This window comes from Nycticebus coucang, chromosome 10, assembly GCF_027406575.1.
Source record: "Nycticebus coucang isolate mNycCou1 chromosome 10, mNycCou1.pri, whole genome shotgun sequence".
NCBI classification, from domain to species: domain Eukaryota; kingdom Metazoa; phylum Chordata; class Mammalia; order Primates; family Lorisidae; genus Nycticebus; species Nycticebus coucang.
This window is the reverse complement of record NC_069789.1, coordinates 64984826-65000635: the sequence shown is the minus strand read 5'-3', so window position 1 is coordinate 65000635 and position 15810 is coordinate 64984826. Positions and strand designations below refer to the sequence as shown.

At 30.8% G+C, this 15810-nt stretch overlaps 1 protein-coding gene across 2 annotated transcripts in view; it reads right to left on the bottom strand.

Annotated features, from left to right (window-relative positions):
- Positions 1 to 15810, bottom strand: part of DENND1B (DENN domain containing 1B) — a 287318-nt gene that overhangs the window by 98592 nt on the left and 172916 nt on the right. For both annotated transcript variants that reach the window (XM_053606348.1, XM_053606349.1), the window contains 3 exons: positions 13388 to 13488; positions 7202 to 7247; positions 2111 to 2212 (listed from right to left, as the gene is read on the bottom strand). In XM_053606348.1, coding sequence (XP_053462323.1) covers positions 2111 to 2212; positions 7202 to 7247; positions 13388 to 13488 — 249 coding nt within the window. The remainder of the gene's footprint in view (positions 1 to 2110; positions 2213 to 7201; positions 7248 to 13387; positions 13489 to 15810) is intronic.

Below are 15810 nucleotides of genomic sequence, written 5' to 3'. Positions count from 1 at the left end.
TAGCTTCATAAAACTGAGAAAAAAGCTAAATTTGCTGGAGATGCACCCAAAATATTTTCAGAAAATTACTATAACTTTAAATTATACTGTCAGTAAATGGTCCTAGTTCTATCTCAAGAGCTATTTTGATTTCTGCAATCTTCAAATTTGCCTATTAGTCTATAGCCCTTAAGTTCAAATATGTATATATTTAACTGATCTATACCACTTTGCAGTGTTTTTTTAATCTACATTTTTAATATCTCAGTTATGTTTAGTCATACTGTTGCTGATAAATAAACTACAAAATGGTCCCTTCTGTCATTTTATACATTTTTACATTTGTGAATACTACTTAATTTCTCCACATATTTAAATAAATGTTTTAATTATTAAACTAATTCTACTAGGAAATGGTACTTTTCAATTAAAAAAGAATTACCGATCAGAAAATGAAATTTCAAGGGTTGTTTTTCCTTCAGGAATCATCTACCATTGAAGCTGACTATAAAAATTTTAATGTCATATACAGAAAAGCCGAATTTCTTTCTTTCCTTCTTTCTCTTTCTTCATCTCTCTTTTTAACAAACAATCCTTTCTCCTTAGGGATTAACAGTGGGAAATATACACATAAGGAAAACATTCTTAAAAGTTGGGATTCTATCTTCATAATTATTTCTCTATCCAGTAAAGAATATTTTGATGGATTTTTAAATTAAGAGCTCTAATCATTTCTAGCAGTTTCTGCAAATTTTTATAATGAGACAATCTAGTTATTATCAGTTAAAAAGATATAATTGTTCACTGGCCTGGGTTTAAATTTGTTCCTTTGTAAGATCAATTTTATCAGTATAAGATAAAGTAATTCAATTTTAATGTCTCTCAAAGTCAGTAAGTATTTTAGGTTATTTATGAACTTTAACAATCAAATCATATTTTTGCTATCACTAGCCATAAGAACAATCAAGGCTAGTATTGCTATGTCTTTTGAGTTGTAATTTTTAAGTTCACTCTCTCAAACTCCTTAATATGAATTTCAAACTACTTGCAATATTATAGAATAATATATTTTAAAGTTTTTTTATTCCCAAATTTTAATATACTTGAAAACTATGAATGCTTTGATTTTTTGAAATGTTATTTTAACTTAGAACTATGTAATAACAATATTTTCAACTAGCCACTAAAATGTATAGAGAAGCAGTACCAGTTTTCATTTTCACCCAGTACTAAAGAAAATGAAGGCCAAAAAATGCACTTTTGGAGACTATTTAATGTCAAATACAGAGTATGTCCCATTATAAGCTGTAGACACACACGCACACACACATAACCCCTCTGCAAGATCAAAGACCAGAAGAGAACTGGCACTTAATTTATCAGCCTTTACAGACAAAAGACAGTTTTCGTCATTTCAAAAGGATCAGATGTCTTTTATGACAAACTGAGTTTGCAGTTTAATTTACAAATAGAATTCTAAGTAAGCAGTCTTTGCTCTGCCAAAGCAAATGACAAACAGTGTAGGTTTTCATTCTTGCGGCCCTCAGCAGGACAGAAAAGATTAAAATAAAACTGAAATAATTTAGAGAAAACAAATAAATGTTTCAGAAAGTTGAGGGAGATCAAAGCCAGAATTTTCTGACCCCAACTGTACAAGCATTTCTTATTATATTGACCAGTAACATCAGATCATTAATTAAAAGGAAAAGCGCTGGCAGGTGGCAGGGAAGCAAAAGCCGATAATTGGCCCCCTTCTTCTTCTTGCCTTCAAAAACTCTCTCATTCTTTTGCAAGACATGCCACTAGGCAGACAGAAATGCCTACTTTGTAATATAATGATTAAGATGAGATGAAGAGACTTACGTTTAAAGAAACTGTGCCTAATGAATGCATCGAGCTTTTTAATTATGATCCTACTTTTACAATAAGGAATATGATGTTCATTCAGTGTCTCCTCAACTGCCAAAAGGTAAAAATATTAAATACAGAATCTACATCAATTCCTCTCATATTCTATGCACACACCCAATCTTTTTATTTCAGATGAAAAAAGTGGGAAAAATAATTCTTCTTAATTCACTTTTCTAGGAGAAAACATACAAGTTCATTACAAAATATCCTTCAGACTTACCACATCACTTGGTAGGTTGTACAAGTCATTAAATGGTGACTCTAAAGTGTTTGTATCAACATTTAACATCACCACATCCTCCAATGATTTGTTTCTCACTCTCTGTTTAAAAAACAAAATTACAAATAAAAATCTTACTACTCTTTTCCTACAAAACTATGATGAGCTTGGAAACACATTTAAAAATTACCTTAATGCATTAGGCTTGAGAAGAGAAAAAAGAAAAATCTCATATTATAAAAGAATATAAATAATTTTGGAGAAAGTTTGAATACGACTTATTCAAAAAGATTTGGTAAAAATACTTAAAACAGAACATCTGCTCATCTAATGTTAAACATAACTACCAAAGAGATATCAGAACAAAGACTTAGAAAATAGGCATGATTGTATCAAATTGTAAAAAATTACATCCTTTAAAATTTATCAATTGAATTTAGTACCATGATACAGGAATTTGTGGCCAGGTCAATGCCTATTTTTAGCATAAAATACACTGGAGGGATAATATAAACCATTAACTATGACCATAGTATTAAACTACATATTAATTTTATAAATATTTTTTTCTATATTTCTATACCAATAGGTATATGTTGATGAGGAGGACTGAAAGTTGAATAAGACAGGGTAGTAATTTGGAATTTATTCTTAGTATCACTTCTCACATGAATTTTAATAAAGAATCACATATAATTGCCTATCAGATTGACTTATCCATTTAAAAGCTTAGTCAAAATAGTCAAATTATCTCAATATTTCCATAAATAACAAATAAGAATCCCATCAAATTTTTTATTTCAAAATATAAAGTGTAGAAATGTTTTGTTACATGGATACTTTTTTAATGTGCCTAATGAAGGCATTGAGTTTCAGGTGTGCCTATCACTCAAAGTATTCTCTGTACCCAACAGGTAAGTTTTTTATCCTGTGCTCCCTCCCCCTTTTTTCAAATTTTAATCTGTAAAATAAGGGAAATCCATAGAGTTTGTTTTTCCTATTTAAAGTACTGTATATACTCAATAATACAATTACACTAGTCTTATATAAATTAGCGTAAACAGTGCTATTCCTCAGTGATAAATAAGGTGTTCATTAATGAAATATATTCATGAATTCAGAATTCCACAAACAGGGTAAGTCAACTAGCAATAGGGCAATAATTAACTTTAGTGTAGCATTTTTTAAAGTGATGTTTTATAATGACAGTCATTTTGAAAATTATTAAATATCTTAAATTTTAAATTGGTCAAACTGATTATTTTGTTTTGAGTTTGTAATGACTGAACTTTCTCTGAATTTCCATTCTCTACATATTAGGCAGAATGTTAAACTGCTAGGGAAATAGTAGTCTGGAGTGGGAAATTTCTGTGTTATGAAAACCATAGGTATATGTAGAGAATGGATTCTTGGGGAATATATGATTCTAAAAATCTGTCTTTTAAAATCCATTGTAATTATTATAAGGTAAGACTAAGATAATAGCTATTATAGATATTAATTGCAAGATATTAACAGAGACTAATTTATGGTGATATTATTGATACTATTACAAAAACACTCGTTTCTCTTCCTATACATGGGTATATATTTATGTAAAAAAGTTTTAAGTATATAAATATGTAGGTATGTACAAATTAACTGTAGAATAAATATAACAACAACCTATTTTATGGGCAAAAAATATAATAGCGTTTGTGTACAAAAATTGTCATGACTATTTTCATCTTCATTTTTAAGTTGCCCTTATAATAGAAGTAGTAATGATGATCTAGAAACCTTACCTATTTTTTAAAGGATAAAATTAATTACTCTATAAATAGCCTCAGATAATGGCTGTGTTCTTCCAAAATATTTTTTGATGTATTAAAATAATACATATACTTTTTTTAAAAAATTCTTTTAATTTTAAGAAGTCTGATAATAGCTGAACATTAAATTTTGTCCAAGCAACCACACTCTGCAGGAACAGAAAAACATATTCATTCCAAAGCAACAAACTGAGAGCCAATTCCACATAAGCAAAAAAGAAAAATATATATTTTTTAAATATTTGGATTTGTATCAGTATTTTATCTATATTTTTCTGTCAAAATCAGGCTTAGGCTTTCGCTGTTGTTTTCTAAATAGTCATGGAATGTCATATGGTATACAAAATGGTACCTCCTTCTCTGTCTCAAATTATGAGATACAAAATTAAGGTAAAATATAAAAATGAATTTATCTTTTTCTTCAAAAATAAAATAATATTGAACATAGACTGAAAGGTTTACTAAGAACAGTGAGGTGTTCAAGTGTACCAGCAATATTTAACCCTTCTATGCAATGTGGCTACGATGTACATAAAGCACATTAATGTAAAGAAATGACACAGTGGCAGCAATCACATAACCTCATGAAATTGAGTGAACATTTCATTTACAGTCCTTTGTATATAAAAACAAAAAAGATAACCCTCACATCTGTAGCCTCTACCAAATTATTCCTAATGACTTAGCAGGCCTTAGTCTTCCCTGAGTTTATCTCTAAAGTCTAATTTTCAAGGGAGAACAAAATGTCTTCACTCTTGATTTAGAAGAAAATTTTTATTTTACAAAGAGATTTCTGGCCATCTTTATTCATAATTTCTAAAAATAAATGAAAGGAAGCTGTCAAAGAACACTGACTTCACATTTTCGAACAACAATATTTAGAAGTTGTTATAAGCCTAATAAAATGTGTTGAAACTATCTTGCTCAATAGACATGAAATTAAGAGAATATTTCGACCATTACAATAGAAAAGCATAGGTTATAATTGCCAAACAAAATGCAAAAATTTATTCAGCTCAGGCTTGCATATTAAATATGTAAATAGCTATGTCCAATATTTTAATTAAAAGACAATTTTTGATAAAATAAAAAAGCCTAAAAGATAAAAATTTTAGTGAGAAAAAATCTGCCTGATAATTACAAAAGGAGAGCGAAATTGCAGGATGTCTATCATGTTGTAATAGATTAAAAGCAAAGTTAATAAATAATACCCAGCTGTTTTAAAGGAATTCCTGAGGTGCCCAGTATATCTTTTCATTCACTATTGATCAGGTAAACAAAATAAAGCTGACTATTAATACACTTGAATAAGTCCAGAGTATAAAAGGTACAGAGATTTCAGTCAATCTAATCATGGTTCTAAATATTCTCATTTACTAACAGGAGCCATTTAAAGTTAACAGACTATTACTCTAAGACAACACTTTCAAGGAATAAATAATTCTTAAATTTGCTCCTTAAAAATGTATTGGATTGCTATGTAAAAGTCCAACAAATAAGAGACAAAATTAATTGAATATTTAAAAAATGTACCCTTTTCTATATTATTTAGAAAAAACTGAATCAATTGTTTAAAAGTAGACAGAAAAATCACCATGCAAAAAAAGTTTTTAACTCAACAGGCAACCAACAATTTTAAATGTTTTTCATCTCTATAAATACTATACATATATTGTAAAAATGATGTATCTTATTAGCTGCATTAAATAAAGAAAAAATATTTACTAACATAAAAATCAAATTTGATGACTCTTTTTAAAGAATCCAACTATTATTAGATTTTGATAAAGTCAAATTTTTGATGAATAAAATGCCATAATCTAATAACAGATTAAATACCTATTCATACTTTATTTCATGTAATTTGTCCTTTCACTACTAATGCCTTTACATATAAAAAGCAAGTTTTCTAAAAATGAATGAAATATAAGAGTTACAAAGTTATCCAACCCAGACTTCAATATTAAAAACTAAAGAAATGCAGCACCTTGGTGTTTCTTTCCAAAAATAAATAAACAAATAAATAAATAAATAAAATAAAATAAAACTAAAGAAATCCATTAAGTGTATTTTTTATTAATGTTGAAACAAATTTAAAAAAATAATTCTGCCCTAGCATTTCGCCAAAAAAAAAAAATGCCCAAAGCTAGAGCACAGGCAGAATTCCATAATTCAGGCCTCTTTAAAACCTAGGAATTTTATTTTATTTTTTTAATTACTTATTTATTTATTTATTTATTTATTTATTTATTTATTTATTTATTGAGACAGAGTCTCACTTTCATGGTGTTACAGTAGCTCACAGAAACCTCAAACTCTTGGGCTTCGCAATTCTCTTGCCTCAGCCTCCCAAGTAACTAGGACTACAGGCACCCGCCACAATGCCTGGCTAAAACCTAGGAATTTTAAAATACATCTACAGACTTTGATCAAAGTAAGGACTGGTGATGTATATAGCAACTAATAAGAAAACCAAACCTAATTCATTTAGGTTGATCATTAGAAAGTAGGTTAAAGTGAAATCTACATAAAGAACAAAAAGAGAAATTTATTTGAATAAAACTGAAATCATCCAGCATAATGATGCCACTAAACTGACCCAAGGCTTTTGTTTGGTATTTTATATTCTAATTTTAAAGAAGTCATCTCTGATATCTCACTGATTTCAAGTTCAAGGTGTTTAAAATTCCAGGTGTTTCACGATAGGGATAACTGAAGTAACAAAAATCATTTTGGAATGATATGGTAACAGTGGGGGAAAAATGCTAAATTTTACATCCCCCAACAGGATTGAAAATTAAAACTTATTTTAAAACCTAAACGCTAATGAAAAAGTTCTCAATTAGTACATTAAAACGACATTTTGAAAAAGCACACTGATAAAATGAAACAAAGTTTAAAAAATAAAAATGTTTCAACTTACAAATTCTGACTTTCAAAATACAAGTCTAAAGAAGACATAAATGATCTCCCGTTACCATAAAAGAAGTAGTTCATAAAGGACTAAAGGTTTTATTATTTAAAACTTACCATGTGACCTCTGCCAAATATAACCTATTTCCATGGTTTCAGGCTATTGAAAATGGTCACTTAGTATACTAATATAAATGAAATCATTTCAATGTTACCTTTTAAAAATGAATATTTAAGTATACTCTAAATATAAAATTAGTCATTGCTTTGTGTTATTCAATTGATATATTCTTTCAAAACAAAATTATTTCAATTATTATTTTTACGGGTTAATTTTATCACTATCTCATGTCTGAAAGGTACTCACCTCTATTAGGCTGGAGTGTATTCCAATCAGGTATGGCATTGGGGCACTAAATTAAAAATATATATATGCATAAATTCATATAGTTCATTAAAACTGAAACAACAACATAAGTAATTCAGAATGCTTAAAAATTTGAATTTATTAAAAGCTCAATTCCAGCATAATACTTTATAACTATTCAAAGTTATTCAATATATAATACTCAGATTTTGTCTTAGAGGCCATTAATACATTTAAATTAAGGTTGGTTTATATAAAAATCACAAAATCATATATAATTTAATCAACAGTTACAATGCCTAAAAGGTTTTTTTATTTAAGCAGTATATTTGAGTCTAGGCAGGATTGTACAACTTTTTTTCTCTGCTGCACATCAGAAAAATAAGAGTTGTCTTGGGCCACACATTAAATACACAAATACCAATGAAAGATGATTAGCAAAAAACAGAAAAAAAGGTTCATGAATACTTTTCATGATATCGGACACCACAGGTAAGCAAAGTAAGTCCTCACAAAATCAGCATGGAGCTCTTGGCTGCAGGTTGGACACCCCTGGTCTAGGCTTTAGTCTGAGTTGAATCTTTTCTATATACTTCATAGAAAATATATCCTGAATAATCATCAAGCTTATTCACTTTCCTTTTGTACATCTTCTGCTATTCAATTAAATTCCTATTATTTTTTAATATATCTTCACTGTCTCATACCCACTATGTCACCAAATATTTATAGAGTCAGTCAGTTAGCAAATACTTCTCCAGACTTATTATGTGTCAAGCACAGCGGTCTAATTTAAGTACAAAAATAAACAATTTCGGGCGGCGCCTGTGGCTCAGTCGGTAGGACGCCAGCCCCATATACCGAGGGTGGCGGGTTCAAACCCGGCCCCGGCCAAACTGCAACCAAAAAATAGCCGGGCGTTGTGGTGGGCGCCTGTAGTCCCAGCTACTCGGGAGGCTGAGGCAAGAGAATCGCTTAAGCCCAGGAGTTGGAGGTTGCTGTGAGCTGTGTGAGGCCACGGCACTCTACCGAGGGCCATAAAGTGAGACTCTGTCTCTACAAAAAAAAAAAATAAATAAAAATAAAAATAAACAATTTCATCACCTACTTGCTATCATTCCCTTTCTTTTATTTAAATTTTATAAATACAGGTTTATCCAAATTTCACTTTTATTAATAAAATAATTTTAACTTATTTTAAAATAGTTAAATAAATGTGAGAATGATCTTGCATTAATTAATTCAACACATGATATGTGGAGCATATCAAGTTCCAGGCCCTGAGGCAGAAGTTTAGAAACAATAATAAACAATATAAACAATATATTTCCTTGTAGATTTATACTTTGGCAGAGAAGATTCATATTAAATAATTTTAAATACATAAAATCAGAATTACTAGTTATTTCGCAAATACTTCTCATGAAATATGGGAAGGAAATTATTCAACTTGACCTTTCAAACTAAAATATCATCTAACAGGAAAACATGAGAGTGGACAGACATCTACCAAGGTGATAAAAGATATATGAGTAACTAGCTATTTTAAAATAAAACATTTTTAGCAATTCTTTTATAGATATCTTTGTGCTCTGTTTGTCCAAACCTTTTCTATTAATGCAAAGAGATAATCCCCTTTCTCAAAGGATTTGCATAATTTTCTAAACTCTATTGTCACTATTAGAACAAGCTGTCCAAACTATTGTGTTTTCACTTTGCTACTGAGAACCAGTAATAGGCAAAACAAGCACCTTGACAGACCCAAAGATTTCATAGTAACCTCAAACAGTCCCAAATTTACTTAGGAATGGCTAAACACTAATCTATTAAACTTATATCCAGAATTCACAAATGAAGTGGTAATTTTTTTATTTTATTCCTCATTAGACTGTACATTCTCATTCACTACTTCTTATTGTACTAGATTCTAATTCCTGGTTGTCTTCACCTTTTATAGCTCTGTTCCTTCCTATTCTTTTTTCTTTTTTTTTTTAATTTTTATGCAATAGACCATCTGGAAATGATCTCGTATTCTGAATACTTCACTTGACTGGAAGTTGAGAACTATTTATAGGCCTTGATATCCTTAAGACCTAGCAGATTTTCTGCCTTCAAAAGGAAGCAGGAAGAACAAATGTGTACTGTTCCACTTTTGCTTACATGAGGGAAGGCCACTTACTTCCCCAGTTCAAGTTCTCATCCCTAGAATTCCTTCTGGGACTCCATACAAGATATAAGGTGCGTGTTGCTAACTATGCTGGGCTTCCATGACCAGGTTGGGGCAACTTTGACAAAAAGAAGCTGGGCAACTTCCAAGATCTTTAATATTCCAAGCCCTACTCAAATCTAAAACAGTATAAAATTATTGAAGTCACTATGCAAACTTTCATTTGGCCCCAGGTTAAGTCATTTTACCCCCAAGATTTATAACACAGAAAAGTCTGTGGTATCTCAAGTTTCAAAGTACATTTTCATAAAAGAGTGTTACTCAAAACATTTAAACTTTAAAATAATAATTACTATGTCCATTTTACAAATGTTGAAAGGATATTAAGTGGATAAAACTTTCATAAAACCAAAGACAAAACTCCTAAATAACCTACTGAAATCCTAAGAAATACATGTAGGAAGACATTTTTAAAACTTTATGAAAGGTACTAATCTTTAAAGTATAAACTATAAATTTTATCAATAAATTTATAAACGTTATTAAGCTACAATAAAAAATTCAATAAAGAGCTCTTGTGCAGAACTTAATAATATAGTAACTTGAAACTTTTTAAAATAGGATTACTGGCCTTCATCCTTGTATCTTCTCACTGATTTCTAACAAAACATACAGATTTGAGAATTGTAAACACTTTTAATCTGAAGCCTAATTTCCTAAAATAATTATGTTTTAAAGAGTATGTAACTGAATAGTTGTTTCCTTCTCATGAAAACTGGATTGTAATACAAACATGAAATAAGACGAATCTTAAGTAATTTTGCAAAATAATTTCCTAATTAGATTGACCCATTAATAAGTCAGGAAGGTATTCTTGGCAACATATATATTTTATCATCTATGGGCAAAACTGTCCTAGATCTTTCTGTTGATGAATTTACTCTGCAAAGCCAGGATATAGATGGCAACATTAGTACTGTTCATTCTTTTTGGTAGCAATTCATCTTTACTCAAAAACAGCCCTTTTATTCTTTTTAGGTTTTCTTACAAAAAGACCACCCATCACAGACTACAACAGTCTATTAGGGTAGTCTAACGAACACAATTTTATTTATTTTTTAAAAAACTATTCTCTTAGAAGCAGCTAAATCTCCTCCTTTCATAAAGGAGTCAGATAGGTAGCCTAAACAAAGGAGTTACTCAACTATTCCCTGAATAAATTATAAATGATTATAATTTTACTGGTCCTTGAATCATACCACCTCCCATGTGTTTATGGACTCAGATTAAGTGTATCTGGGAACATAATAGACCTACCACATCAAAGTACTCTTCTATTGGTTGATAAAAGGAAAATGTCGATTGTTGTCACTTCCTCTCTTGAGCCTTCCCTAACCTGCCAGGGAGGCCACTCACTCTTCCTTTGTTGATATCCCATTCGTGGTTCTTTTCTAGGCCTCTGCTAGAGTACTCACAGTATCACAATATTGTGCTTTGTTCCATGTATGTGCACATATATACACGTGTACGTGTGTAGATGTCTTCCTATCTGTAACTCTCACAAGGCAAAAACCGTCTTAATTCATTACTTTACAGATTCACATCTTGGTAAATAGGTGTTCACTAAATGTTGAATTGATGAACAAAAGAACGAATGAACCAACTAAGTAACAAGGCTTGATTTGTAGATCAAGATGCGATGTTCAACCATGGTCACAAGATGGCATTACGGCTCTCCACAGACCACACAACGGAGCTACCGATTCAAAAACAGGAAGATTTTGTGGAGGTAGGATTATCTCGAGTCTAGAAAGTATCAATCAAGTTAAAGAGTTAGCGAAGATACAACTATTATCAAATCTTCCCGGCACTATTTTTGAATAGGTATATAAAAAATTATTTATTTAAAGCCCATGAGACCTAAGGGATAATCAGTAATTTTTTTTTCCTTTTGCATATCGATCACTCTGATTCTATCCTCAAGGATGCAGAGGGAAGGAAATCATTTTTTCTAGGAAATAGTTTAATCCATCAAAGTTTTTGATAATGGAAGAAAATCAGAATCTTAGATGGTTATTCTTTAAAAAAAAATTATATTATTCTAACTAGTTCCTATGATAAAAGCTGAGCCTATCATTGTGACCTTAATGTTCAGAAAGTTTTAGATGTCTCCTTGTTTTGAGCATCACTGCTCTACTTTCTGGACCAGGGAGGTATCTGGCATGGAAGCTGTCAGAAGTCATCGTAAAGGCTATTTTAGATATTATAAACTAGAAAGAAAATTCCAGGGATTGAAATATGAAACAAGCTTCCTTCATTATAGTGGAGGCAGCAAAGAAAGAAGGATTTCATGGCAGGGATAGAAGTGTCAAAAAGACAGCTCTGGAAAGAATTCATACAGAACTGCCTGTGTCATAGAATAAATTCTAATTAACATTTTGGAAAGCCTTAAATGTGTGATTCATTACAAAGAACTGAACTTAAAGGTGTGTTACCTGTTAAGAGGTCAGAACATTTTAATAGGAAAATTAAGGTAGCATTAACATTATATATGAGAAAATATAATTCTAAACTTCATAGTTAGAAGTGTTCTTGAACCACTAACTTAATTTTTAAATTATATGTCAATATGTTTTCAAATGCTTTTATGAAAAATACTTTTTAAATAAATCAGTTTTAATTACTGAAAACCATATGCAAAGATCCACTGTGTATGTCAACATGAATAGACCACAGTCCTTGCATTCAAGGATGCTAAAATACTGGAGATAGGTTGGTCAAACAAAAACTCTAAAATGAATAGTAAAAGAGCTTTATTTTATAGATTTAGCTTTACTATTAGACTTGTATGTGGTGCTTTACAATATAATTAAACTGTATTCTTGTAGTATCCTCCAAAACTGTTTCTCCTTTCTAGTTCTCAAATGGCAGGACATTAGACATCTATATCACAGCATTATGAATCCTAACGATATTACTATGCTGTGAAAACACGGTATATTAATATCAATATGGGGCCAAGTAGATGTGTTAGAGGAGAGTTAGTCACAAAAACTTAATAGAAAACCTCTATGTATGAACTTAAGTTATTTTAATCCTTAAATAGTTCATGCCTTTCATAGAAAGTTAAATATAGTACTTTTAAAAGCATTTTGCTTTTTAAAAACATTAGCTGTGATATAAGCAAATATATTAAGGTCAAAGTATTTTCTACTAGTATGTGTGGACACACATGGTTTAGAGGGAAAAAAAAATCATCACATTTCTTAAGAATCAAGCCATGCTGCAGAAAATGATTATGCAAAAAAAGGTAGCATTTTACTCCCCAGTCCTGAAAAAAGCCTGAAAGTTTCTGTTGCGGGGGTCTAATCCTTATCTAGCCTCACTATAAGTATGCAGACTCTTTTCAGGGGAAGAGAAAAAGGAAGGAGGTTCTTAGAAGCCTGGCTAATTTCAGACTGCATCAAATTGCTGCGAGTTTTTTCTAATAAAAGAAAGCTCTTTAGAATTACTCCCAACACTTTGCCACATTGCTTTTCATAGTGGCTCAGAATTCTTGTATTAGATGCCGCCCATTGTTGGCATATAGTACTTGGTGTACTATTGAACAGTGTGTCCTGCAAGTATTCCCTGACAGAGACAGTGTGGTGTCTGGTAGACTTACCAGACAAATTCTGACACCTGAGATACTGGGTTCTCTAATACCATAACTTCTGCAGTATTTTTCGAGCCACAATCTGACTGTATTTGTTTCCATTTGCGTGTTTAGTTATCTAAATGACTACAGAAGAAATTCACAAAATCTAAAGAATCTTTATGTCTGCCAAGTATAAATTTTTGCTGTCTTTGGGAAGAATTACTCTGTTCTTCATAAATGTACTCTTGAATACTTATTTATAATAATTGAATTTCTGTGACTTCTTTCATATATACTCCAAGTTTACTTAATCTAAAACTAAATAGATTCTTTTCTAATTATGAAACCTAGATTTAAAGTTGTCTGGCAAAAGCCAGCTTACCAGCAGTAGTCCAGCAGGTGTGGAGGAAGCACTGGGATGTATATATGTTGCCAGTACATGGGGTATAGAAGAGCAGCTGATCCATGGAGACAGGCAGTTAACTAAAATTTGTGAAAGGACAACAAAAATAAGTAGGCGCTGACCCTCCCAAATGAAAAGGCACCTTCAAAGTATCAAAGATGAATGATTATCATGAAATTATTTACAGAATGACATAAATCACACTGTCTTTACCAATTCTACATTTAAAAAGTCTTATGTCCCAGAGGCCCCACTGAAAAATATATAAACAGCAAAAGTAATGTCTTAAGAATCATATTCAGATAATTATCATCATCTGAAAACACAGGCTTTGGGGTGAAAACTTAATACAAAAATAGCAGTAAAACTGAAACATTAGGTAAGCATCTTAAAAATATTATAGGAAATTACAATTTGTACAGCACAGTTTGCACATCACTCAGATTAATATAACACGATTAAATATGGAAAGGAAGAGAGGCTGAAAGCTCCTGAGGGATATCATTAGGGCAAATTGCCAAAGAATGAAACATGAGCCAGTCAGGAGAGTCTGGAAGCTGCAGTAATACCAGGGGACTTGAATGTTCGACAGTTGGAGCTTCAGTAATGTGTGAACTGCGGGTTACGGTATCAAGAGACTCTGTTCACTGACACAGAGAATGTCACTATTGACCAGCGAACTGCCCAAGCTTGACAGCTGTACTACAGGAAGCCAAGTATATCATAATTTCATATTTAAACTGTTCATTCCAGATTAACATTTTGTTTCTTAGCTTTATATCATAACAGCTGCAATTATAGTGTTAATATTTTAAAGGTAATTGCCATTTTAATTGTTTTGTTTTGGCAAGCAGTTAATTAAATGTTTTTAATGCTTAGCAAAAGGATACCACTTTTTTTCTCCCTCCTATTAACCCTCACCAGAATTATTTCCATGTGACTTTATTTCCATTTTAAATTTTATTTCTGTGGGCATGAAATCATCTTTTGGTATTCAAAGCAATGATTAAATCAGCATTTTTCATTATTTTAAAGTTTTGTAATGGTCTGTATTACAAGGTTACAAATTAAATCATTTTAATTCAACTTGAAAATGAAAATATTTAAAATAACTATCCAAAAATGAACCACAAAAAAAAATGAACCACAGACTTTATAAACCATTATCTCTCTTCTTATACAAAGAAATTAAAACACCGTAATCAATTAACTTAAAAGAATAAAGGTACACAAAGCAATCTCCATCTTATTGATAGCAACATTTTTCTATGTTTAAGCATAAAATAGTTTCATTAAATAAAAAACAATTAGAAAGAATAATCTGATCTGAACTAAAAACATACAAATTTTCATTGAAAATTTTCATTTCTCATCTTTGTCATATGCATATTTTTCCAATCAGATTACCAATCAATTTTAGATGCCAAAAGATACATTTTGATTTCACTTAGGATGTTATTATTAAAGGGTTTTAGTACTTTGCACTGATAAGCTTTAATAGTTTATCACAGTATTCCTTCAATAAATATTTTTTAACTTCCTTAATCAGAACATATAATATGCCACTAGGAGGCATTCAAATACTTCTATTTAACAATTATAGACCCTGAGTTTATTTATCTTACACACTTAACTACAAGGAATGAAAACGGGTTGATCTAACTCATTGTTTCAAAATTCTTTAAGAGCTTTCAAGTATTCCCTTGCTATAAATTTTTGTTAACTTTTTCTATCCTTTCAGTATAACCTGATGGGCTTATGAAAGAGCTTATGTAAAGTTCCAATGATAGCTAATTACTGTTTTTCCATCTGCCCATAGATGACTTTTGAAACAGCTCATTTAAAAACTTAAATAAAAGAAAGTGTCCCTTTTTGTTACTGAGAAAATAACAATGTAGGAAGAGGAAAAATATATTCTTAAAATGAGAAATTATAAGGAGAGCAACTTACTTCACTGAGCAAATCCAGAATCCAAAACACTCTATTAAGTGTTATGTAGCTACTTTCCCTACCCCTTTAACAGTTATTCTTAAATGAAGTTATTAATTACGCACTAACAAAAGCCACTAACAAGACATAACATTATCTGAGGAATCTGACTGGTTTCTTAGAGGATGGTTTCTGTGATCAGAAGCAAAGCTGCAAAATTTCTGCAATGGTCAGCATGTGGCAAAGGGCTGTCCCTACTACTCAAGATCTACCAGGAGAGAAGGAAGCTCTACAGAACTTGGCAACTTTGGGGATGTAGGGGATAGGTAACACGGAGGGATAAAAATAAATGACAACTCTTCTTCAACCCTAGCTTCTGAAATTATGCAACTAGAATGAATTTATATAATAACCCATTATATGTGTATAGCAAAGGTGTCAAGTTTAAGTGGAACTGTAAGTAATTTGCCTTT